A 27,019-nucleotide genomic window follows, 5' to 3' on the forward strand; every position below is an offset into this window, starting at 1 on the left:
TGGCCTCCCCGTTTGTGCTGGGGTCTCCCAGGAGCTGTCTCCCCATTAACTGCCTCCCTTTGGTCCTGAACACACCTGGCTCAGGATCTCAGCTCCCAGGATCCCCTGGGGAGGCCACTAATCTGCCCCAAGACCCGGGATCCCCAACCCCTGTGGATTCGCATAAAGAAGCCCTTTGTGGGGGGGGGAGCGCAGTGGGGATTGGCAGGCATGGAAGCAGAAGGCGGGGCTCCCTCCAGACACAAGGGGACGGATAAGGTGGGGCTCCATTCTCTCATTTCCCCCAGTGCGCCCAGGAGACCCCATCCCCTAGGGACCGGCTCCCTCCACAGCTGTGTCTACATCAGGGCTTCCTCCTGTGTCCCGGGAGAAACTCAAAGGCCTTACCATGTCAAGAGCAACCCCAGCTCCTTACGTGGATGTCTGTGGAGCACCTACTACATAGGGATGGTGCTGGGCTCTGCACAGCCAGGGACAGTGGCAGAGACAAAGAAGCGAGCCCAGTTCTGGGTGGGGGGATGGGGTGGTGATAGGAGCCCGCAGGACGGGCACTCCACCCAGCCCAGGGCCAGAACAGCCTCCTGGGCAAGGTGGCTCCTGCATGGTGCTGCCGGGCAATGGAGCAGGTGAAGCGGGCAGGGGTCATGCCGCACTGTGCAAACAGCATGTGTACAGCAGGGAGGATTCTGGGAAATGTAAGAGGTTCACAGGGCAAGGGCACAGAGCACAGGGGCTGGCAGGTGGGGCTTGGGGAGGGAGGGGTAGGTGCTGATGTGCTGATACGTGATGAATAACCAGGTGCCTGCCAAGAGAAGCATGAGCACACACATGTATATCAGTTTATTCTCCATTTTATTGAGATAAAGGAAGTATAGTATGCAGTTTACCGATAATAATAAAACAGACGGTGCTTTTTATTGTGAAGTCCCCATGGCCAATTGATTCACACGGAATGCTTCGGTTGATTTTTGCCAAACTCTTGCTTTTGTAGCCAACCTATAGTTGCATTTCAATCCTGATGGGACAATTTTTTGTGCTATTCATGATGTAACAGTTACAAACACCGCAGCCTTTTAGGTCAGTCTGCATTACTTATATTTTCTCCACCGCTTTCTAAAGACTAAACCATCAACAAAAATATCTCAAGCTCTGATTTGTAGCATTTGCTGAATCCCGTGGTGTAAACGGCTGATTTCAAGCCGCTGCCGCGCAAAGCTGGGAAGAATTGTGTAGTGGAGGTGTTGGCGAGGATTTCCGCCCCTCAGATGCAATAGAGGCAAATAACTGAAAAAGCAGAAATGATAGTAACATACAGTAATAGAATTAGGAAGTGATGAGTTTTGAGCATTTGTTACTTCTGTTTTAATATATTTCATTGCACGTTTATCTACATCATTAATACCAACTGTTTTAACACTCAGTTCTCAAAAGTCAGTATAATAAGCCAGGCCAGCGCCCCCTGCAGGTAGAGACGGGACCTTGGAGGGACGGCCAGTCCGAGCAACGGAGTGGAAGGTGGCCGCAGAGGGCGCAGATCTGAATGTGCCGCCCTCCCGCTGACGCCTCTCTGGGTCCTGATCCTGGAACCCGTAAATGTATCATCTTACATGGCAAAGGGGATTAAAGGTAGCAGATGGAAATGAAGTCGGTAATCAGCTGGCCTTACAATAAGGAGATTATTCTGATTATCAGGGTGGGCCCAGAGTAATCACCAGCATCCTTAAACGTGGCAGACGAAGGTAGCAGAGGGGCTCAGAGCGATGTGATGTGAGGAAGACGTGAGCTGCCCTTCTGCCCTCGCAGACACAGTAAGAGCCACCCCGAGCCACGAACCGACGGCGCCCCTCCAGCTGGAATAGGCAGGAGACGGGGTCCCCCCCTGGACCCTGCAGGAGGGACCAGCCCTGCCGACACCCTGATTTGAGCCCAGTGAGACTCGTATCAGACTTTTAATGCCCAGACATGTAAGACGATCGATTTGTGTAGTTTTAAACCGCTGAGTTTGTTCTGATGTGTTATAGCGACAGGAAACTAGCGCACAGCCTTCCGTATTTCTAGCTCCTGTTCTGTGACCTCTGCGAACGGCCTGGGGGGGCAACAGGTGGGGGTCTGAGCTGACCCACCAGGGCCTTGGGTGGGACTTAGCTTCCGAAAGAGGACCAAGGAGAGCAGTCTTGATCTGGTTGGGCTGTTATGAGGATTAGGGAAGTTCATGGCGGGTGAAGCTCCGGGGGCCTGTGGTCCATTATCGTCAGGGCTGCAGAAACCGGAGGCAGGAAGGGGCCGGTCTTTATTAATCCAGCCCCTCTGGGCAAACTGTTCCTCTTTGCCCAGAAACAGCAGCCGTTGAAAGCCAGTCCTCGGCTGTTCATTGTTTCCCAACAGACGTGACGGCCAGATCTGCCTAATTCTGACGGCGGCTTGGCCCCAGCCCAGCAAGGCCAGTGAAATGTTTGTTTGCCTTTAGTCCTTTAATGACTTGGGAGAAAGCCATCTCTGGGCAACACGTCCTTCAAACAGATCAACAGAGCAGAAAATGCTCCTTTTCTCAGCCACAGCCGGGTGACGCAGGGGTGGGGTGGCGGGTACCAGGCCTTCCGCCCAGCCTCCGAGCCCACATCCTGGGTGCCCAGTGCTCATGTGGAGGTGCCCACCTCCAGCCCTGTGTGGCCTCACCTGAGAGCAGGTGGGGGAGGCAGGGCAGGTGTAAGGCTGGGACGTGAATGAGTGCGTCACATGGTCACCAGAGCACCTACACCAGGCCTCAACAGACTCTAGTCCCGGCCAAGTCAGAGGCCCTCCAGGTTCAAAGATACAGGCCAAGGGGTAAGGCGGGGAGAGGGAGGGATGGATTGGGAGTTTGGGGTTGGTAGATGCAAACTATTAGATACAGGATGGATAAACAACGAGGTCCTGCTGTAGAGCACAGGGAACTCTATCCAGTCTCCTGGGATAAACCCTAATGGAAAAGAACATTGACAAAAGAATGGATATATGTGTATAACGGAGCCACTTGGCTTTATGGCAGAGACTGGCACACCATCGTAAGTCGACTGCACTTCAATTAAAAAAAAAAGATACAGGTCTCCGAGTCTGGAAAAATCCACAGAATGGACCTGCTGCTGCAGGGTCAACTTAGGGCAAAGTAGGGAGGTGGGGGACAGAGTTCTGGGGTGCAAGAACCCCCTCCCACCTGCTTGGGGGTCTCCATCTGCTGCCCCTCCCTCTCCAGGCTGAGGAGCTTCGCGATGGATGGGGGAAGGGAGGCAAGACCCTCGCCCCTGAGCATGGGAGGCTGGGGCCTGGGCTGCCTCTGCCCCCTCAGCCCCCACAACTGCTTTCCTCGGGGGACGCATGCGCCTCGGGAGAAGACGTGGCTCCGCTTGGCAAGGCATCGGGACGGTGCCTGTGCTGAGGTCAGATCCTGGCTGCGCCGCCAGGGCTTCGGGACCGTCTGACACTTGGACAGGGTCTGAGGTGTGCTCAGGGACCCCAGGCCCAGTGTCCGCGTCACCCACAACCACAGGGACCCCCTCGGCCTCCCATTTCTTCAGCCCTGCCGAGGGCGACGTGCTGGCTGCCAGGAAGAGGGGAGACCCCCAGACCCACCCCCAGGAAAGGCTCCCTCCACCGAGGGCCGCCCGCCCTCACCTCCAGTGCAGCCAGGCTCCCTGCCCTGCGCTCTGGTTCAAGTTCACGCTCTCCCCCGTGCCTGTGAGAGGTCTTCGCGGCGGGAGGGGCTGCCAGTGCCCCCTTGGGCCCCAGGGACCACCAAGGGTCTCTGATGCTGAGGACCCATCAGCTGGCCCTCCCGCGGCTTGGCCTCCGTGGCTGTGCTCTCCTGACGCCCAGCCTTTGGCTCATTTGAGGCCACAGAACTTTCTAGACTGCATTGGAAGGAGAGGGCAAAGCCATAGGAAGGAGACTGTGGGCCTTGCTGTCTGCATTTTCTAAGTATCCTGAGATAGTTTGCACAAAACATTTCTTCTAAGGTTGCCAGCTCCAGGTAAGCTGACGCCAACCGTGCGTGCGTGCCTGGCCCTGGACCCTCGGACCAGCCGCCGGCTGTGCCCTGGCCCCTCTGTCCTCCCTCCCCGGCCTCTGTCGTGTTCCCTGTCCCCTGGCTTCTCTGCCCCACCGCTGTTTAAGGCTCTCCTGCATCTGTCTCTCATGACAGGGTGCAGAGGACACACCACTGCATCTTAATACAGACACGGTGTCCAAACTCAGAGTCACCCCGCAGGGGTATCCTCTCTCTTACCTCAGCTGGCGTAAATATGATGAGCTGAGAGCTAGTTAGAACCTTTACAGACGGTTGTAATTAGAGCTGCACAATTTGTGGAGATGCATGTTGTCGAGGATTTGGGGGTCATTTACCATTGAAAATTCTGCATATGCTAATTATATTTTTCTCTCCCTCTTGGTTCCTTGGGGTTTTGTTGTCGTTGTTCTTTTTCTCATTCTCTCTTTTTTCTGTAATCACAAAATCCACAGAGAGAATACTGGAGTGAGCTGGTCAACTTTGCAATACTTGGGCTTCCCGGCAACAACTTTGTGAAAAAGAAACGCAAACAGATCATCGGTTTGGGCCACAGGGAAGGAAGCCTGGCTGTGCTGCGTGCAGGACTCTGGGCCCAGGTAGGCAAAGCTGGTGCCCAGAGAGCCGGGTGTGGCCTCGCGGGACCAGCGTGGGGCTTCAAAGTTGTGAAACGGGACAGACACCCTGCAGTAAGATGAGAAATATTGTGAAAGTTTCAATCCGATCGATTCCACCCGGAATCAAACCCCAGGATGAACATATTAAATCCTCGGTCCGCCTGAGGGGGTTTCTACCCCTGCGCTGAAACACCCAAGTCCCTGTGGTTACTGACATGTTTATTTTGCTGAGCTGCTGGCAATCTCTGCTACGCTCAAAAGCGTATTTGTAAACACTTTGTGAGATGTGTAAAATACGATGCAGCCCCAAACGACGGAGAGAACGTCTTCCCCTGCACGCTCTTGTTGCCTTCACTGGTCAGTGCTGGTTGTTACACATGGCTGGGGTCGGGGGTCTCTGAGCTGAGGCCCCTGACCCCCTTAGCCCAGAGCTGCCTGGGTCCTGCGGTGACTTCCCTGCTCTGTAAGGAAATCAGAGCTGGAAGCAGGGAGGGGCCGGCCTCCCAGTAGCCTGGGCACCTCTTTAGGAGGACTCAGCCCTCAGAGGGGACCACGGGTGCCCTCAGACATCTACGCCCTTTGGCACCCCTGGTCCCTGTGCAGTAGAGGGTTAGCTCAGCGGAGGTGGGTGTTAAACCCTGCACCTTGCCAAAAAGGGCCCGTTTCTGCTGGGTCCTGGGAATGTCCAGCTTGCTAAGAGGGTGTCTGTGCACCTGGGGCCTGGGACCCTACCTGGTATTTGTGCTAACGGTGCGATTGATTGGGGGGGTGGGGGTGCTGAGCACATCAGTTTTTTCTTTTTTTTCATAAGTTTATTTATTTATTTATTTTTGGCTGCGTTGGGTCTTTGTTGCTGCACGTGGGCTTTCTCTAGTTGCGGCGAGCGGGGGCTACTCTTCATTGTGGTGCGTGGGCCTCTCACTGCAGTGGCTTCTCTTGTTGCGGAGCATGGGCTCTAGGCTTGCGGGATTCAGTAGTTGTGGCACGTGGGCTCAGTAGTTGTGGCTCGCGGGCTCTAGAGCGCAGGCTCAGTAGTTGTGGCACACGGGCTTAGTTGCTCCGCGGCATGTGGGATCTTCCCAGACCAGGGCTCAAACCCGTGTCCCCTGCATTGGCAGGCGGATTCTCAACCACTGCGCCACCAGGGAAGCCCCTGAGCACATAGGTTTGACCTGGCGGCGGGAGGAGGCTGCGGTCTGAGTAGTTCAGGTCGCCCACGTGGGTGCCTCACACCTATGCAACTGACCCCCAGTAAAACCCTGGACGCCAAGGTGCATGAGCCTCCCTGGTTGGCAATGCCCCACACGGGTTGTCACAAGCCGTTGCCAGAGAATTAGCAGCGTCCGCAAGACTCCACTGGGAGAGACAGGGCGAGCTCAGCCTGCTGCCTCCTGGCCTCCTCTCCGCACTCCTCTCGCTTGTAGATTCTCATCTGCATCCTTTCACTATAATAAACTGTAACCTCTGTGTCCTGTGAGTCTTTCTAGAGGGTCATCAAACTTACAGGTGGTCTTAGGGACCCCGGCACATCCTTCTCCCCAGAAACGTCCCCCACTGGAGCCTCCATCAGAGCAGGATTAAGATGATTCCTGCCCTTTATGGGAGAAAGGGACCTTCTAAAATTCTCATAACAGGATGGATGGATAGCTGTGAAGGGGAGGAAAATGACGTCACCTCCTTTTGCTGCCACTAAGACTTGAGGTCCAGCAGATCCAGCCCAGCCCTCGTCCCCAGCGTGAATCCCAAGGGAGGGTGTTGGGCCTCTCGTCGCGGGTTCTAGGACAGTCAGAGCAGCGTGGTGCCCGTCCTGTTAACAGCCTCGTTGTTGCTCTCAAGCTGGGTTCCTACACTGAAGCCGCCCATGGTGGTCGGCCGCTCGGAAGCCTGACGTCCCCACCACCCATGGGCCTCGTGCGAGGTCCTTCCTCTCTCTGGGCTCAGTTTCTCCACCTGAAGAATGAGCAGCAGGGTTCCTGCCTCAAAGGGTAGATGAAACCGTACGACCTTTGCGAAGCACATGGTTCAGTGCCCAACATGTCCGTGTTAGCACTGGAAATGGTGTCGGGGTACAGTCTCAGCCCTGAGCCCCAATCAGCAGGGCTGGAAGCTGTCACACCCTCCCAGGTTACTCAGCTTCCACCGGCTTCTGTGCCACCTGCGAGACGGGGACGGTAACAGCTCCTGCACAGCACTGCTGTTGGGGGCCATGAACCCCGACACACACCTGAGACGAAGTGCATCTCCAATAAAAGCCGGCTGTCGTTATCCAAGTTCTAGGGGGCACAAGTCAAGTGTCTTAGCATCAAGTTCCTCACCTAGGAAACCAGGAACACGCCCACTACTCACCTGGTCTTTGTGGGGCTGGGTGAAGCTTAGCCCACGCCTGCCCGGCTCCAGGACCCTCGTCCCCAGGGTGGGCCTGGGGGAGGGGTTGCCACCTGGGAGGATGCTCCAGGGGTGGGGACTATGGGGCAGAGCCCTCGATGGCAATCCCAGGTCTCTCTCTGAGCGGGTCACTGGAAGCACCTGAAGTCCACCCTGCCCTGGACTTTTCACTTGCAAGAGGTCGTAAATTATCGTTATCATTAAAGCCCGTTCGAGGCGAGGCTTCTATTACTTGTAGCCTCAAACTCCCTGATTAATGCTAGTACCATCCTTATTTCACAGGTGAGAAAACTGAGGCTCAGAGAGATCAGGTGACAGGCCCTGCAAGGCAGAGCAGGTGCCTTCAGCCTCAACAGCACCCTGACTCCTACAGTCCCTGCTACCTTGTGAGGTGCAAACTCTATTGCCTGGGCTGAGGAACCCCAAGCCAAGCCCTTACTGTCCATTTCTTTCCACCAGAATCGCTTTGGTGTCCGGGATCTCGACAAGCAAGAATCCACAGTCCCTGATGACGGAATGACCTTTCCCTGCCCACAAGGGCGCAATGTCCAGGCCAGTAGCACTTCCACTTGTGACACAAACGCTATCCTCCTCACGCCGGCTGGATCCCCAGCTTTGCTGGCGGCCCGAGAACCTGCTTTCCCCACCACACCCCGGTCCTGGTCCAGGGAAGCTCACTCACCCACCCCCGGTTCCACGGCACAGAGACACCGTTTCCTGCTGTGGCTGCCCTTTTCCTCCCAGAGACAAAGACGGATGAGAGAGAAGGCGTCCCCTCCCTCGGGAAGTCCAGGCAGGAAAGCAGAGTCCACGCGGGCTCGGCCCCTACAATTGCCCAGACCGGCACCTCTAGTGCCCCTCCTCTGAAGGCACCGGGTCTGTCCACCCTGAAAGACCAGTGATGAAATAAAAAATTCCCCTTTTGAGGCAAGACAAGTAAACTTTAAATATAAACCTTTTTCTCTGCTGTTTGTCCTGTTCCCTCCCTTCCCTCCAACGTGCATGGTGTGTTAACCAGACCTCCACAGAGCAGAAATACCTGCTCAACCATAAAGACCAATTTTCCTTCTCCTGACACCAGCCACGTAACTCCTTAGAAGACAGCGTTCCTTTCTTAATCCTGTAAGGGGTCACGATGACCTGCCACTCACCTTGTACACGCAGACATCTTCGGTGACCTTTATGTAAAATGCCAATGTATCATTTCCCTTAAAGACAGCGATCAGACGACCTGGGGAGATACTGGGCCGCACTTCATGGAAGTTCTTAGCTTAAATACTTACGACCTTATTAATGTTACTAGCTGTATTACTTGTGTTCTGTCTGTTTTATAAGAGTATCGTTTCTTCCATCACCAAATGTGTGACTGAGCCTCAGGTAAAACTAATGATGACCAGGTGACCTAAAATGATTGACCAAATATATAGTCCTATAAGATCAATGATTGTAATTGTGTAGCTCTAGATGTGGGAAAAAGCAACAAGAGGGACCATTTCCTGGACCATAACAGACCAGTAAGACAGGTGGTCCAGAGGCTTTCAGCCCCTGTTAACAGGGCCTAGTTCAGGGAGAGCACGTTGAGGGGCCGATCAACAAAGTCCTTGCCTGACCTGAGAACGAGCGTTCCTAGCACCGTGGGATAAATTGGTCCGGAAATGCCTCCCACATTTCGGTTGAAATTAAGACCGAAAGGGAGGGAATTATAAAATAAAGAACGTTGCCCACCCTCCAGTTCTACAAGAATCAAGCCCTCAGCCACTGCAGTCGCTGACCTACAAGGAATTCGGGGTGGAGATCAGGAATGAGGCCCACTGGGCTCTGGGAAAACTGGCAGAACCGGCCTTTGGATAGATATTTCAGGAGAAATTTTGTCTGATCCTGGATTCTTGCCTCTTCCCGTACTTAGAAAAGCACCCAAACCATTAACTGAGATGTCTGTTCCTGGTGACCAGCGGCAGCCTTCTACCGACATGCGTGCTTGGTTGCACGTACCCCTTCCCCCAAATCGCACATATGCTGACCTCCCTGCCACCTCCCCGGAACAGTCCCCAGAGCTCCTGAAAGGCTGTCTCCTGGGTTATAATCCTCAGGTTGGCTGGAATAAAAGTTTTCATTTCTTTCATTTATTTCGTAGAATGACTGTTGATTACTTTTTCTTGTTACCACCAGCGTGGTTATCTGAGCCTTACGCCAGCATACACGTGCGCTGGGAAGCTCTGTGGAATGATTTCGGATTCCCTTCGTTCGCAGGCAAGAGGCTCAAATTGGGCGAAAAAGAACAAACCGGAGAAGCAGGGCTCTGGTTGCTGTGGAAACAACAGGACTCCCGCCCTGGTCTGCGGCGCCATCTCGTGGTGGCCCAGGGGTAGTGCAACCTGGGCCGGAGAGTGCGAGGCAGGCGCCGGTGGGTCTCCATCGACCTTCCGTTTCCATCAGACCCTCCGCCACAGAGCAGATCGCAGCGCTTTCAAGCAGGCAGGCCTGGTTTCAATTCCACCTCATCCACTTATAAGCTCTTTGGCTTTGGGAAAGTTGCATACCGTCCCCATTTACTCCATTTTAAAGGGAGAAGGCGAGTAATTAATATCAGCAAGGTAAGGGCACAGCGCGCACACAATCCCCGCCCCTCACTGGCGGGAGAGCCCACTAAGTCCGTGAAGGGGTCTTCTGGAGGGTCTCCACGGCTCCCAAGTCTGGCCTCACAGGTTGTGCCTTGCACAGTCCTGGAGGTGACCTCTGCATTGGAGAGCAGTGAACAACCTCTACAGACGTCCAGGGCCACCCTGGATCCCTCCCTTCCTTCTTCTGTTTCAGTATGCTTTCAGTCTAACTCCGGAACCATGGCAGCAGAAAGAGCCTGAGATCAGAGGCATTAAACTACAAGCAATATGCAGGCTGAGCCTATTCCTACACAGCAGCCTTGACACAGCAGCATCCCAGAGCCCTCCTGTAGAAGTCTGTCTCCCTCCCTCCCTTCTTGGCCTCCCTGACTTTACTGCATGTAGTATTCACAGGGCTTTTCTTTAGCTGGATTTTGAATTCCCCAGGGCAAGCACCCTACCTCATTCTTTTTGTCTTCCTAATGTCAGCCTAAGAACTGGAACTCAACAACACTCCTTGGTTGGATGGATGAATGGAAGGAAGGACAGATGGATGGATTACTGGATGGATGGATGGACAGATGAGTAGACGGATAGGTGGGCAGGTGGGTAGATGGGTAGAGACGAGAATGGTGGATGCTTAGATGAGTGGAGGGGTGGACCAGGTCAGAGTACCTCACAGCACACATGCACTTGTCCCTCTCAGCACATGACCCCCATCACCTGTTGATCTGAGTAGCTCTCTCTCCCCCACAAGACCACGTGCTCTGTGAGGGCAGAACCAAGCCTGCCTCTCTCACAGTCATCTGTAGCACTGAGCCCAGGGCCTGGCGCATGGTGTGTGCTCAGGAAATATTTGTTGAAAGAGAGACTGGGGCAGTGGAGGGAAAAGGGGGTGGGGGGGAGACCAAATTTTCATAATTACAGAAAACACAAATGAATGGACACAGTAGTTACTGAGATTACATGAACACTGTAGATGGAGTTTTTAAATGCCCATCAACTACTTTACCTGAGATCCAAAGAGCCACACGGTGATGGGGCTCAGGCCTGGGTTTACTGAATACTTACTGTCTCTTCCTCAAGAAAGGTAAGTGAGAGGTATCAAGCTGATGTCAGAACAAGTGGACGCAGCTCAGGAAGAACCAGAGACGGGCTCTTGGTCTCCCTGAAACGCACAGCACATCGTCCGCCCTCTTGGATGCTGGGTGAGCATGTGACGTGGATGGAGCCAGACAGAGCAGTAAGCACGGTCCCTTTTCAGTGTCAAAGCAATTTATTCCTCTTGCTCAGAATTGGTATCCACGGTATTACATATTGTCATTCTGTACTGACTGTGAGACTATCCAATAAATCAATAGTCACGTTTCCCAAACGTTCCATATTAATGGCAGTTAATTACATTTGACAAAATTAATCTCATCAACTAAAAACTAAGACCAGGAGGAGGCCGAGTCAAGAAGGCAGTGAGGAAAGATGGGGAGTTGGCGTCTCCCCACAACTAGGGCACCTGCCAGCTGCTGGTGGGGGACTCTGATGCCCAAGGAGATGGGAGGAACCCCCAAGTGAACCGGTAGGATGTGGGGGGACAGAGGGGGGAGGAGAAGTGGAGGCCAGACCGGATCGGTGCCCCTGAGGCCGGGGAGATCAGGGGAAGCAGGTGGGAAGAGCCCTCCCAGACGGGAGGAGCAGGAGAGGAGAGGAGGGCGTTTGCCCTGCCCACTCGGCCCGGGGAGCCTGCTGGGCTCCCAGGTGAGGTCCCTGCCCTCTGAGACCAGGGCTGGGGGGCACGCCTGGGCCCCATCTGTTCCTTGAGCCTAAGCCCTGCCCCCCACAGCCCCCAGCGCCTTTTCCACCCCTGTGGGTCCTGAGCATTGGCCCTGCCCACCACCCAAACCTCGCCCTCGCTTAGGCCCCACCCTCCACAGCCAAGGCCTTCCCCCCCCTTTTTCTTCTTTTCCTTCCTTCCCTTTTTTTTTTTTTTTGTTCAGTATGCGGGCCTCTCACTGTTGTGGCCTCTCCCGTTACAGAGCACAGGCTCCGGATGCACAGGCTCAGCGGCCATGGCTCACGGGCCTAGTTGCTCCGTGCCATGTGGGATCCTTCCAGACCGGGACATGAACCTGTGTCCCCTGCATCGGCAGGTGGACTCTCAACCACTGCACCACCAGGGGAGCCCCCTCCTTCCCTTTTTTATTATTGTGGTATTGATGTACCTTCTAGTTGTTGATTCATCTATATTTTTATTTTCATATTCTTTCTAACATATCTGTTAGTTTCCTAGTCTAATTTTATGTTTTACTTTGTTATTGTTTTTTTTTTTTTTTTTGGCCACCCACGTGGCTTGTGGGATCTTGGTTCATGAGCCCGGGGTTGGGCCAAAGCTCCTGTGGTGGGAGCTCCAAGTCCGAACCACTGGACTAACAGGGAAACTCAGACCCCAGGGAATATTCACCAGAGTGAGGTCTCACGGAGGTCCTCATCTCAGCACCAAGACCCAGCTCTACCCAACAGCCTACAAACTCCAGTGTTGAAAGCCTCAGGCCAAACAACCAGTAAGAAAGGAACACAATCCCACTCATAAAATAAAAAAATAAAATGAGATGGCAAAAAATAATGTCACAGATGAAGCAGCAACGTAAAAACCTCCAAGACCAAATAAATGAAGAGGAAATAGGCAATCTACCTGAAAAAGAATTCAGAGGAATGATAGTAAAGATGACCCAGAATCTCGGAAATAGAATGGAGGCACGGATTGAGAAAATACAAGAAATGTTTAACAAAGACCTAGAAGAACTAAAGAACAAACAAACAGAGAGGAACAACACAATAACTGAAATGAAAAATACACTGGAAGGAATCAATAACAGAATAACAGAGGCAGAAGAATGAATACATGAGCTGGAAGACAAAATGGTGGAAATAACTGCTGAGGAGCAGAATAAAGAAAAGAGAATGAAAAGAATTGAAGACAATCTCAGAGAGCTCTGGGACAACACTAAATGCAACAACATTCAAATTATAGGGGTCCCAGAAGAGGAAGGGAAAAAGAAAGGGTCTGAGAAAATATTTGAAGAGTTTATAGTGGAAAACTTCCCTAACATGGAAAAGGAAATAGTCACCCAAGTCCAGGAAGCACAGAGAGTCCCATACAGGATAAACCCTAGGAAAAACACACCAAGACACATATTAATCAAACTAACAAAAATTAAATTCAAAGAGAAAATATTAAAAGCAGCAAGGGAAAAACAAAAAATAACATACAAAGGAATCACCATAAGGTTATCAGCTGATTTTTCCACAGAAACTCTGCAGGCCAGAAGGGAGTGGCAGGATACCCTTAAAGTGATGAAGGAGAAAAACCTGCAACCAAGATTATTCTACCCAACAAGGATCTCATTCAGATTTGATGGAGAAGTCAAAAGATTTTCAGACAAGCAAAAGCTAAGAGAATTCAGCGCCACCAAACCAGCTTTACAACAAATGCTAAAGAAACTTCTCTTGGCAGGAAACACAAAGAAGAAAAAGACCCACAAAAACAAATCCAAAACAATTAAGAAAATGGTAATAGGAACATACCTATCAATAATAACCTTGAATATAAATGGATTAAATGCCCCAACCGAAAGACACAGACAGGCTGAATGGATACAAAAACAAGACCCATATATGTGCTGTCTACAAGAGACCCACTTCAGACCTAGGGACACATACAGAGTGAAAGTGAGGGGATGGTAAAAGATATTCCATGAAGATGGAAATCAAAAAAAAGCTGGAGTAGCAATTCTCATATCAGGTAAAAGAGACTTTAAAATAAAGACTGTTACAAGAGATAAGGAGGGACACTACATAATGATCAAAGGATCAATGGAAGAAGAAGATGTAACAATTATAAATGTTTATGCACCCAACATAGGAGCACCTCAATACATAAGGTAAATGCTAACAACCATGAAAGGAGAAATCGACAGTAACACAATAATAGTAGGGGACTTTAACACCCGACTTACACCAATGGACAGATCATCCAAACAGAAAATAAATGAGGAAACACAAGCTTTAAATGACACAGTAGACCAGAAAGATTTAATTGATATTTATAGAACATTCCACTCAAAAGTGGCAGACTACACTTTCTTCTCAAGTGCACATGAAACATTCTCCAGGATAGATCACATCTTGGGTCACAAATCAAGCCTTGGAAAATTTAAGAAAATTGAAATCACATGAAGTAACTTTTCTGACCACAACGTTATGAGATTGGAAATCAGTTACAGGAACAAAACTGTAAAACACAAATACATGGAGGCTAAACAGTGTGCTACTAAATAACCAAGAGATCACTGAAGAAATCAAAGAAGAAATTTAAAAAATACATAGAAACAAATGACAACAAAAACATGATGACCCAAAATCTATGGGATGCAGCAAAAGCAGTTCTAAGAGGGAAGTTTATAGCAATTCAATCTCACCTCAAGAAACAAGAAAAATCTCAAATAAACAATCTAACCCTACACTTAGAACAACTAGAGAAATAAGAATAAAGAAAACCCAAAGTCAGTAGAAGGAAAGAAATCATAAAGATCAGATCAGAAATAAATGAAATAGAAATGAAGGAAACAGTAGCAAGGATCAATAAAACTAAAAGCTGGTTCTTTGAGAAGATAAACAAAATTGATAAACCCTTAGCCAGACTCATCAAGAAAAAAAGGGAGAGGACGCAAATCAATAAAATTAGAAATGAAAAAGGAGAAATCACAACTGACACTGCAGAACTACAGAGGATTATAAGAGACTACTACAAACAACTATATGCCAATAAGATGGACAACCACAAGGAAATGGACAAATTCTTGGAAAGGTACAATTTTCCAAGACTGCACCAGGAAGAATTAGAAATATAAACAGACCTATTACAAATAATGAAACTGAAACTGTATCTCAAACTCCTCCAAAAAATTGCAGAGGGAGATATACTCCCAAATTCATTCTATGAAGCCAAAATCACCCTGATACCAAAACCAGACAAAGATACTACAAAAAAAGAAAATTATAGACCAATATCACTGATGAACATAGACGCAAAAATCCTGAACAAAATACTAGCAAACAGAATCCAGCAGCACATTAAAAGGATCATCCACCATGATCAAGTGGGGTTTATCCCAGGGATTCAAGGGTTCTTCAATATACGCAAATCAATCAACGTGATACACCATATTAACAAATTAAGGAATAAAATCCATATGATCATCTCAATAGATGCAGAAAAAGCTTGTGACAAAATTCAACACCCGTTTATGATAAAAACTCTCCAGAAGATGAGCATAGAGGGAACCTACCTCAACATAATAAAGGCCATATATGACAAACCCACAACAAGCATCATACTCAATGGTGAAAAACTGAAAACATTTCCACTAAGATCAGGAAAAAGACAAGGATGTCCACTCTTGCCACTCTTATTCAACATAGTTTTGGAAGTCCTAGCCACAGCAGTCAGAGAAGAAAAAGAAACAAAAGGAATACAAATTATAAAAGAAGAATTAAAACTGTCACTATTTGCAGATGACATGATACTATACATAGAGAATCCTAGAGATGCCATCAGAAAACTACTAGAACTAATCAGTGAATCTGGTAAGGTTGCAGGATACAAAATTAATGCACAGAAATCTCTGGCATTCCTATACCCCAACAATGAAAAATCAGAAAGAGAAATTAAGGAAACACTCCCATTTACCATTGCAACGAAAATAATAATATACCTAGGAATAAACCTGCCTAAGGAGGTGAAAGACTTGTACTCAGAAAACTATGAAACACTGATGAAAGAAATCAAAGATGACATAAACAGATGGAGAAATATACATGTTCTTGGATTGGAAAAATCAATATTGTGAAAATCACTCTACTACCCAAAGCAATCTACTGATTCAATGCAATCCCTATCAAACTACCAATGGCATTTTTCACAGAACTAGAACAAAAAACTTCACAATTTGTATGGAAACACAAAAGACCCCGAATAGCCAAAGCAATCTTGAGAAAGGAAAACAGAGTTGGAGGAATCAGGCTCCCCAACTTCAAACTATACCATAAAGCTACAGTAATCAAGACAGTATGGTACTGGCACAAAAACAGAAATATAGATCAATGGCACAGGATAGAAAGCCCAGAGATAAACCCACACACCTATGGGTACCTAATTTATGACAAAGGAGGCAAGAACATACAATGGAGAAAAGACACCTCTTCAATAAGTGGTGCTAGGAAAACTGGACAGCTACATGTAAAAGAATGAAATTAGAACACTACCTAACACCATACACAAAAATAAACTCCAAATAGATTAAAGACTTATATGTAAGACCAGACACTATAAAACTCTTAGAGGAAAACATAGGAAAAACACTCTTTGACATAAACCACAGCAAGATCTTTTTTGACCCACCTCCTAGAGTAACAGAAATAAAAACAAAAATAAACAAATGGGACTTAATTAAGCTTAAAAGCTTTTGCACAGCAAAGGAAACCATAAACAAGACAAAAAGACAACCCTCAGAATGGGAGAAAATATTTGCAAATGAAACTACAGACAAAGGATTAATCTCCAAAACATGCAAACAGCTTATGCAGCTCAATATCAATAAAACAACCAATCCAGTTAAAAAATGGGCAGAAGACCTAAATAGACATTTCATCAAGGAAGACATACAGATGGTGAAGAAGCCTATGAAAAGATGCTCAACATCACAAATTATTAGAGAAATGCAAATCAAAACTACAATGAGGTATCACCTGACATTGGTCAGAATGGCCATTAACAAAAAATCTAGAAACAGTAAATGCTGGAAAGAGTGTGGTGAAAAGGGAGCCCTCCTGCACTGTTGGTGGGAATGTAAATTGATACAACCACTATGGAAAACAGTATGGAGGGTCCTTAAAAATCTAAAAATAGAAATACCATATGACCTAGCAATCCCACTACTGGGCATATACCCTGAGAAAACCATCATTCAAAAAAAAAAATGCACCCCAATGTTCATTGCAGCTCTATTTACAATAACCAGGACATGGAACTAACCTAAATGTCCATCGATAGATGAATGGATAAAGAAGATGTGGCACATATATACAGTGGAATATTACTCAGCCATAAAAAGAAACGAAACTGAGTTATTTGTAGTGAGGTGGATGGACCTAGAGTCTGTCATACAGAGTGAAGTAAGTCAGAAAGAGAAAAACAAATACCGTATGCTAACACATATATATGGAATCTAAAAAAAAAAAAAAGTTCTGTTGAACCTAGTTCCAGGGCAGGAATAAAGAGATAGACATAGAGAATGGACTTGAGGACATTGGATTGGAAGGGGAAGCTGGGGCGAAGTGAGAGTAGCATCGACATATATACACTACCAAATGTAAAATAGGTATCTAGTGGGAAGCAGCCGCATAGCACAGGGAGATCAGCTCGGTGCTTTGTGACCACCTAGAGGGGTGGGATAGGGAGGGTGGGAGGGAGACGCAAGAGGGAGGGGATATGGGGACATGTGTGTGCATATGGCTGATTCTCTTTGTTGTGCAACAGAAACTAACACGGTATTGTGAAGCAATTATACTCCAACAAAGATCTATTAAAAAATTCTTTTTAATAAAATAAAAGCTTGAGAAATGAAAAAAAAATACTAAAACCCTGCTAGATATAATTCTGTCTAAGTTCATCATGGAAAAACACTACCCTCTCAGGTGTTAGGTCTCAAATACAATTCCATTTGCTTTAAATAAAGTGAAAAGCATTACCAGTTAGCATGGTGTAATGAAGAAATTTCTAGACTAAAATACTTAGATTCTAGACCTATTTCTTCATGAACTCATTTTGTAAACTTATGTAAATAACTCACCCATTCCTTCTCTGGTTTCCCATTATGCAGTGGGTAAATAGTGCCTCACGCCTGGTAAAATTATTTATTTTATTATCTGTGAAAGTGCTTGGAACAATATAAAATAAAGATATATATAATGTTATTTCTACTTGCTATAAAAATTTTCATATTAATAGAGTGCCTTTTGAGTCACTGCTGTGTAAATAAAAACAATATCCTTGTAATGCAGGACAAAAGTTAAAGAGTACAGGGCTTCCCTCGTGGCGCAGTGGTTGAGAGTCCGCCTGCCGATGCAGGGGACGTGGGTTTGTGCCCCGGTCCGGGAAGGTCCCACATGCCGCGGAGCGGCTGGGCCCGTGAGCCATGGCCACTGAGCCTGCGCGTCCGGAGCCTGTGCTCCGCAACGGGAGAGGCCACAGCAGTGAGAGGACCACGAACCGCAAAAAAAAAAAGTTAAAGAGTATATATGTCTACTAAAAATCACATTGGCAGTATTTTTATGACTCACCTATTTTTATTTTTTTATCTAATTGTATTTTTTTATACAGCAGGTTCTTATTAGTTATCTATTTTATACATATTAGTGTATACATACATGTTCAATCCCAATCTCCCAATTCATCCCACCACCACCGGCCCACCCCCGCTTTCCCCCCTTGGTGTCCATATGTTTATTCTCTACATCTGTGTCTCTATTTCTGCCTTGCAAACCGGTTCATCTGTACCATTTTTCTAGACTCCACATATGTGCGTTAATTTGCAATATTTGTTTTTCTCTTTCTGACTTACTCTGTATGACAGTCTCTAGGTCCATCCACGTCTCTACAAATGACCCAATTTCAATGACTCACCTATTTTTAAAAGAACTTCAACTGCATTGTCCAATAGTTTCGAAAATGAAATGTTATGTATTTGACAGAGGGTCAAATGGATGGATGGATGGGTGGGTGGTAGGTGATAGACGTCAACGGTGAGCAAAGCCAGGAAGGGCCGCCTGGACCGCTTAGGGTGGTAAGGGGCCTGGGAGCTCTGTGTGGTGGAGGCGATGGTGTGACGGCAGAGCTGCGTTCGAGCTTGGTTCAAAGACCCCTGTGTCTGAGGCTCTGGGCATCCAGCTCCTGGCCTGCTTCTCCGCCAGCTCCGCTCGCCCACCTGGTGCTGCCTTGTCTGGGACCCAGGCAGAGGACGGGCCTCCTGGGGGCAGGCAGAGGCTGTGTTTCCACCACTTCTGGAGCTCATCCAGGCTCTGTATGAGGGACAGAGCAGGCTGCCATTGACGCTTGAGTGAAGACTGGAGCTTGATTCACGGCTACCTGTGTGGGGAAGGAGACTGCCTGCGTCAGTCTGCAGCAGGAAAGGTGGGGTTGATGCTGGAAAGCCCAGAGTGGGTCGCGGAGGTTACCGCCAACCCCCAGGACATGACATCTGTGCTTGCCGAACGGTGAGAGATTGAGCCCAAATAAAAGGGCAGTGAATCCCAGGAGGCACAGGAACCCCGGTCTCCGGTGAGTGCAGCTCCCGCAGGTCCGCAGTCAGGTGAGACAGGTACACACACCTGAGCCAGACGGCCACACCCTCGGGGCTCTGTGCCTTTGCACTATCTGTGGACCACCCACCCGGACACGGGGCTCATCACCAAGTGGGGTTGTACCAACTGCCAACCTTGGGGATGTTTATTTGTTTGAGATTTTCAAAAAGCAGATTTTTTCAGGAACTTGAGAACCAGATATAGCTATTTTTTACTTTGGAAGACAGAAGTCTCAGGAGAATAAGAAAAGAAAAGGGACCAATTTTCCCTGTAGTGTTTTAATTTCGAGGAGGGGGCCATCCAGCACGGCTAGGCACCAACACACAAGATTTCCTTAGAAATTCTCCAGGACAAGTGTTGGCCTCCTTGTTGGAATTCATTTTCTAAATATTAAGTAAAAGTTGCTGAAATTCTCTTGCGATTCTATGCGGGGAGGTGAGTGACCCTGGTCCAACCCTCCCCATCCAGGCTGTAAGGGCTCTGAGGCCCTGGAATCACATGAGCTCTTGGGTCCTCAGAGCAAAGGGGACTGAGACAGGGTGAAGACATCACGTTTCCAGTGTCTGCAGGACCAGCCCCTGAAGGAGGTGACATTTTCTCTGACGACGCTGAAGTCACCCAGAAAGGGATGTTGCCTTTTGGGGAAGTGCGCTGTAACCCTGCCTCTGCTGTGTGATGGGGGTGATTCACTTGAGCTCTCTGAGCCCCCTTTCCTCATTTAAGGGATGAGGCCAGGAACTGCCACACTTTGAGGAGTTGTATCAAAGGTCCATTATCTCGAGAGAATGAAGAGCTGAACATGGGGAAGGTGGCCCAGCGGGGGACGCTGCTGACCCAGGCAGGAAACAGGGACCTGGGCCGGCCACTTCGGGGCGTGTCCACGTGACAGGACCCCCGACGGGGGCAGGATGGAATAGGATGGGGAAGTGGGAGGGTCTTCGTGACCAAACCTTGCGGGCCCCCTACCAGACTGGAAGGCACCCCGCCAAGACAGCTGTTATCTTCATTATTGGGGGAAAGTTGAACTGAAGTTACCGCTGTTCGTCCCCTATCTGGAGCCTCAGCAGAGCACATCTAGCCTTCTAATCACGCGGCAGTCTCTCCCAGCAACCGGCCCCCATTCTAAGGCACAGGCCAAAGGTCACCTCACTAATATAACAAAAACACCTTTACCACCCTCAGCACTTAGGAAATTCCAAGGGTTTCAGGAGCTCTGTGCCAGGAGCAGTGGGTGAAGACCAAGTATATATTTCTGATTATAAATCACAGTATCACAGGCATGAGCCGCCGAAACCCACAAATCTACCCTTTGCCAAACCCCGCGGGACGCACTGTGCAGGCACCCTCGGCGGCAAAGGCAGGACTGGTGCATCAGACGAGACGGGCCTCCCTCCTCACCCACCTGCGGGCAGCCGGGCTCCTTATTCGTGGAACACCTGGTAGCTGAAGTTGTCGGACTGGGTTTTGAGGTTGTATTTTCCGGTCGTTCTCTGGTAGTGCATGATGAGAAGGGCAGCTGGCCCCGCCACCAAGGCAAAGACAGCCACCAGCATGAGGACCAGGTAACTGGCTCGCAGGCCCGGCTTTGCAGCTGGAGGTTCTCCTGCAGGGATGAAACAGGCGCAGGTGGGTGGTCTGCCCAAAGCAGCTTGGCCTGGTCCCAGCGGGGCCCCAGCATCGCCCCTGGATGGAGGGCTCGGGACGGGACGAACCCGCGATGGAGCAAGCTCTCACGCATCAGACATTCAGCGTGCCCGTGCCCCCGCCCCAAGCCCAGGAGAGCACAGCAGCCAGGACAGGTCTGCCTGCCCACATTCTGGATAATCACTGACCAAGAGGAAGGAGGCCGCGCGGGAGCCACAGGCTCTCCAGGTCGGGGCAGAGCCCTCAGCGTGCCCCACACAGAGACACACTGTGCCCACACACTGTACAGCACTGGGAAGCCGGCCTTCCCCGCACTCGGGGGCAGGAAAGCACAGGAGAGCCTGGACCCCAAACTGCTGAAAACAGGGACTCAATAAATACTCATACACGCGGCCGCATAGCAGCATATCCAGCACAGCCGAAAGGGGGAAACAGCCCCCAAATCCATCAAAGGATGAATGAATAAACAACATGTGGTCCATCCACCCAGTGGAATAATATTCGGCCATAAAAGGAATGAGATTCGGCCACAGGTTACGACACGGATGAGCCTTGAAAACATCCATTGTGCTGAGTGACAGGCAGCAGTCTCCAAGGACCACACATCGTCGTGTGACCCTGTTTCTAGGGAAACCAGAGACAGGAAGCCAACCCAGGTAGTTTCAGGGGCAGGGGAAGGGCTGGGGAGTCACTCCCTCCTGTGGTCATGGAGCTACTTTGGGTGATGAAAATGTTTTGAAACTAGAGAAGGGTGGTGAAGGTGCTGAATTCCGCCCAATTATTTATTTTAAAACAGTTAACTTTATATTAGGTGAATTTTATCTCAATTTTACCACAGGAGCTTATCAGAAAGGTCTGGGTAGGAAAGCATTCTTGGACAATAAGGGACACTGGAGATCCCATTTTCCATTTCTGGGGCTGTTTCCGGAAGTGGCCTCTGCTTCGGGTCTCACAGTCATAGCTCAGACGAGTGCAGACACCAAAGTGATTCAACAATGGCCTAGAAGAGGCTCCCACCCGACTGCCTGGATGGTGGGCCAGCTGGAACCGGGCAACCCCCTCCTCCAGAGGGAGGAACACACTGGGATAGGGATACTGGGGACAGTTGCTGGAGCGGCTGCAACCTTCCAAGGAACCTGAGGCCTCCAGACTCTGGGGCACCAGCTTCCTGACAACCCCTTCATGGCTGGATCTTAAATCCATCCTCCAGTGCTAGAGTGGACCCTTCCCCCTCCTCCTGTGCCTCAAGTAGGGGACCAACTTGTGAGCACAAGGGGGGCTGTCTGCCCTGAGGATGCTGGAGCAGAAAGGCAGAAGAGACCCCCTTGTTGGCCCCGTGGAGCCCAGCCCCAGCCCCAGACTGGCAGCTACAGAGATGACCGAACATGTTCGGTCGTTGCCTCTCCAGCTGTGTTTCTGTTCCCTGCAGCCGAGCACTCTTAACTGGCCACTGACTCAGAGCTGCTCCGAGTGGGGTCCACAGGCCGGTGCCGTCCACTGGTTACCATGGTCCAGGAACGGTTACTGGTCCAGGAGAGATGCTTACAAATAGAGAGGGAGCCTGTGTCGCAACGCGACCCGCACCATCAGTGGGGGTATTTCCTCAAGCATAGTAACCACCTGTCAGTCCATGATGGATGAGATGCTTAAATAAAAGACACTGGTCCTCCCCCAGGATAGCAAGAGCAGACGGCACCACGCACAGGGCTGCTGTGATATCACGGTGGTGATGTACATGATCAATCTTTTCGCAAAGACACTAACCTATCGCTGCTCTTGTGAAAGGGACACGTCTTGGTGAGGGAAAGTGATGAAGGACCTCCCGCCACGCAAATAACCCAGGAGCAGGGTACATATAACCCCGGCCCCTTCCAGAGGGTCCAGGTCCTTCCAGAGGTCTGAGGTCCAGCTCAGCTGTTCTCTGGGGACACCCAGGCCCTTCACTTCTGAGCTGCCTCAATAATTGTTCCAGACCCTTCCCACTGGGACATTTCAGGATCCCACAGACATTAATCTCAAACATTCTCTACCTCTTCACACAGAAAACTCTAGTGGGGCTTCCCTGGTGGTGCAGTGGTTGAGAGTCCGCCTGCCGATGCAGGGGACACGGGTTCGAGCCCCAGTCCGGGAGGATCCCACATGCCGTGGAGCAGCTGGGCCCGTGAGCCATGGCCGCTGAGCCTGTGCGTCCGGAGCCTGTGCTCCGCAACGGGAGAGGCCACAACAGTGAGAGGCCCGCGTACCGCAAACAACAACAACAACAACAACAGCTCTAGTGAGTGAGAAATAATGTTCTCTATAAAGCAAATGGCCATGGATGATTTCCAAAACTGAAGTGCAAAAATTACAGTGCTGATATATGATTTGTTGGTAGCACAGATTCAGGAACGATTACCAGTTGGATGCTGCCTTAAAATTGCCAACACACAGTGTTATGTGTTGACGTGTATCCCTCCAAAACACGTATGTTGAGTCCTAACCCCCAGTGCCTGAGAATGCGACCTTATTTGGAAATAGGGTCATTGCAGACATCTTTAGTTAAGTTATATTGAAGCAGAAGAGGCCCCTAATTCAACGACTGGTGTCCTTGTAAGACGACAGAGACCTTCAGGAAAAGCCATGTGATACAGAGGCAGAGGCTGGAGGGATGCAACCACAAGCCAAGGCTGCCAGACCAGATTCACCAGGAGCTGGGAGAGGCCTAGAACGGACTCTCCCTCAGGGACTTCGGAAGGAACCAGCCCTGCCCACGCCATGACCTTGGACTTGGGTCTCCAGACTGTGAGAGAGTAGTTTCTGTTCTTTTAAGCCACCCGGTTTGTGATTCTTAGTTTCCTGTGTCACTAGCCCCAGAAAACTAACACCCGTGGTGTGAAGGCTGGGGTGGACTGACACCTGGAAAGGAAGCCAGGGCAGCCCCTGGAGACCAAGGGTGGGTGGGTTAGGAAAAGGCTGGAACTGCTGGAAGAGGCCCAGCTTGTCCAGGTGATAGCTATGTGAGCTTGGACATGTTCCCTGAGATCTCCCAGAGTTCTCATTCTTCCCCAGAGTAGAAGTGATGTGATAGCAGGGGACAGGTCATGGGTGCCCAGTGGGAGGGGCAGAGATAAAATCCCGGAGGTACTTGTCTGCCAGCCTCTTTTCACTCTGTGTCTGCGGCGGTATTTCTGTTACTGCACACTAGTAAAATGTAAACACCTGCCTACCAGCTGAGAGATTCCAGGTTTCTAAATGATGTTTCTGTACATCTGTATGACACAGTTATGAAGCAAAAAAGCTAATAATACAGTGAGAAAGAATGAAGAACAAAATGAATAATTATAATCCTTGTCATTGAGCTTGACCGTCTATACCCTTATTGTGTTTGGGGTTCTCTGCAATGGTTGTGTTAGTGAAGTGCACTACCGCTTAGGAAGGATAATAAATAACACTTACCAGTAATTGCTATGGACAACACACTGTATGAACTAGGAATTGCCATCTTCATTATTGTTGTCCCCATTTTACAGATGAGGCAAATGAGGTAACTGCAGCATGCCCAAAGTCAGACCCAAGTTTTGTCTCCAGGCAACCTAGCTCCAGCATCACAAATTTTAGCCTCACAGAGGATTTTTATTTACTGTAATCTTATTGGCCAGGTATGTAGGACTGTTGTAATAACTCCTATGATATAGAGAAAAAGCACAGTGCCTGGTATACAGTAGTTAGAGGAGATAATGAATAAGTGGGTAGGTGAGTGGATGGATGGAGGAATGATGGATGGCTGGATGGGACTCAGAAGACTCAGGAATATTCCTAAGACCACACAGCTCAGAAGTATGAGAGCCTATATTTAAACACAGCCCTCCTGACTCCAAACCCAGTGTTTTTTCCACTCTGGTTTTGACATTATCTGTAATATCTACGAATAAATAGAAGTTCTGTTTCTATAAATAAGAATGCAATTCACATACATTCTCTTTCATATTAGATCCATCAGTTCTCAGCCATTTAAGACAATGAAGAGGATAGGAAAAGCACATTGTCCCAGGACCCAGGCCCGCGATCGTCCGAGGACCTGTGCAAACATCAGGGCCTGGAATCCAGCTCCAGAGACATTGAGTTGGTTGGCCTGGGGCATGGCCTGGGACCTGGGACTTCTGTTTTCATTTCCAAAATCCTCTGGATGAGAACCAGCAGTTGAATATCACTGGCTAAGAAGACCTCCCTTGGGGCTTCCCTGGCGGCGCAGTGGTTGAGAGTCTGCCTGCCGATGCAGGGGCCGCGGGTTCGTGTCCCGGTCTGGGAAGATCCCACATGCCGTGGAGCGGCTGGGCCCGTGAGCCATGGCCGCTGAGCCTGTGCGTCCGGAGCCTGTGCTCCGCAACGGGAGAGGCCACAGCAGTGAGAGGCCCGCGTACCGCAAAAAAAACCCCAAAAAACAGAAGACCTCCCTTCCCAAGCCCTGGTTAGCACACCCATCCCGGTTTACAGCCTGCATCCAAAACCCGGAAGTTCCTGTATGGGAAAATAGAGGGGCAAGGAGGGCCATCCAAGTTAGGAAGAAAAACAATAAAAAAGGAAAGTCAACTGGGATTAGGTTTAGCCGAAAGGAAGAGAAAAACCCAAAATAGCAGCGACAAAGAAAATGGAAGCTTATTTCTTTCTGGCATAAACATCGGAGGTCAGAGCCCAGGCCTGGCCCTGCAGCTTCGCTCCACGGTGTCCTGGGGCTCCCGGCTCCCGCCTCCACGGTGCTCATGCCCCCAGATGGAGGCTGCCTGCAGCTGCCTCCCCTGAATGTCAGGCAGCCGGGTGGGTACCGGATGTTTATAAGGCAGGCACACAGTGCTTTGTGACCACCTAGAGGGGTGGGAGGGTGGGAGGGAGACGCAAGAGGGAGGAGATACGGGGATATATGTATATGTATAACTGATTCACTTTGTTATACAGCAGAAACTAACACACCATTGTAAAGCAATTATACTCCAATCAAGATGTTAAAAAAAAAAGTTGTCACTTGACACTCTCTTTTGCATCTCATTAGCCAGAGCTCACTCATATGGCCACTCTTGCTGTAAGGTCAGTTTGGAATTATAGTGTTTATTCCTGGCAGCCACCTGTCCCCTAAAAACTGGGGGTTCTATTACCATGGAAGGAGAAGAAAACAGATATTTGGGGACAGCTAGCAGTTTCTGAATCAATACCCAAGTTTAGTTGTCTAAACCAAGTCACCAGCTCACCTTCGGATCGAATCAGGGGTCCCCAGGACATCTGGTGCGTTGCAGAGGGCTCACCATTTCTCAGTGACCTAAAGTCGTCGCAGTTCTGTAATTTTAAAAGGAGAAGAAGTACAAATTAGCTGAACAATGTTTATGAGAAATGTGTCCACTATCAGGGTTGATACTCTGATTCGTACATGTTCCTTCCTGCCGGAAACGTCAAGTCACGATGGATGAGCTTGGTCAGGGGAGAAGGAGGAAGGGGGAGGTTGGACCACCTGGGCCTCGGGGCTGTGCAGGCAGGGTGCCCAACTGGATGGGGGAGGGCTGGGCAGCAGGAGGGTTGGAGGAAGCAAGATGTAGCCCCCTGTACTGTCTCCAGTTTCCAGCTCTGGCCCCTTGGCCCCTGGGGTCATCATCTCAGAGTCACCCTTTGTTCTCCACAGCCCGTGGCAGACACCTGCTCCTTTTAACACCTGGGCCTGATGAAAAGTTTCAATGACATGATAGAATCTGTCTACCATACACCTGCTATAGGGTGCATCGTGTCCCCCAAAAGATGTTGCAGTCCTAACCTCAGCACCTGTGGACGTGACCTTACCTGGAAATAGGGTCTTCACAGATGATCACCTTAAGATGAGGTGAGTAGGGTGGCCCTAATCCAATAGGACTGTGTTCTTGCAAAAAGAGGACATTTGAACACAGACACAGATATGCACAGAGGGAAGACATGTGAAGACACAGGGAGAAGGTGACATCGATCAGTCAGGGAGCTGGACCTGGAACAGATTCTCCCACAGCCTCACAAGGAACGGCCCAGCCGACGACACCTTGATCTCGGACTTCCAGACTCTAGACTGTGCAAGGGTAGATTTATGTTATTTAAGCAGCCCAGCCTGCGGTACTTCGTTACAGCAGCCCCAGGAAACCAGTACAACACCCATCCTAGAGGAGCTTGGAAAGAAATACGTGAAGCTCATAGTGTAGAGAATTTGAGAACCGGCCGCTCCCTGTCAAAGCTGTCGTGGTCATTAACACCCTAGGGTTTCTAAGGGGCTGATGCAGGCTCAGAGCCCCTCAGCAGGCAGGCACCAGGAGTCTGTGTTCCTTTCCTGCTGT

The 27,019-nt window shown here is 49.6% G+C and overlaps 2 protein-coding genes across 2 annotated transcripts in view; one reads left to right on the forward strand and one right to left on the reverse strand.

Annotated features, from left to right (window-relative positions):
* The window catches only part of LOC114890890, a 14,290-nt gene extending 6,031 nt beyond the window's left edge, over nt 1-8,259 (forward strand). Inside the window, exons 2-3 of the mRNA XM_029214823.1 lie at nt 4,495-4,638; nt 7,501-8,259. Coding sequence (XP_029070656.1) covers nt 4,495-4,638; nt 7,501-7,908 — 552 coding nt within the window. The 3' untranslated portion in view covers nt 7,909-8,259. The remainder of the gene's footprint in view (nt 1-4,494; nt 4,639-7,500) is intronic.
* Nucleotides 8,260-20,476: 12,217 nt separating this feature from the next.
* Nucleotides 20,477-27,019, reverse strand: part of UMODL1 (uromodulin like 1) — a 61,442-nt gene continuing 54,899 nt past the window's right edge. Inside the window, exons 21-22 of the mRNA XM_029214959.1 lie at nt 25,922-26,006; nt 20,477-20,658 (exon numbers count right to left, since the gene is read on the reverse strand). Coding sequence (XP_029070792.1) covers nt 20,477-20,658; nt 25,922-26,006 — 267 coding nt within the window. The remainder of the gene's footprint in view (nt 20,659-25,921; nt 26,007-27,019) is intronic.

This window comes from Monodon monoceros, unplaced genomic scaffold, assembly GCF_005190385.1.
Source record: "Monodon monoceros isolate NGI ecotype Baffin Bay Population unplaced genomic scaffold, NGI_Narwhal_1 Super_Scaffold_11, whole genome shotgun sequence".
Classification (NCBI taxonomy): Eukaryota; Metazoa; Chordata; class Mammalia; order Artiodactyla; family Monodontidae; genus Monodon; species Monodon monoceros.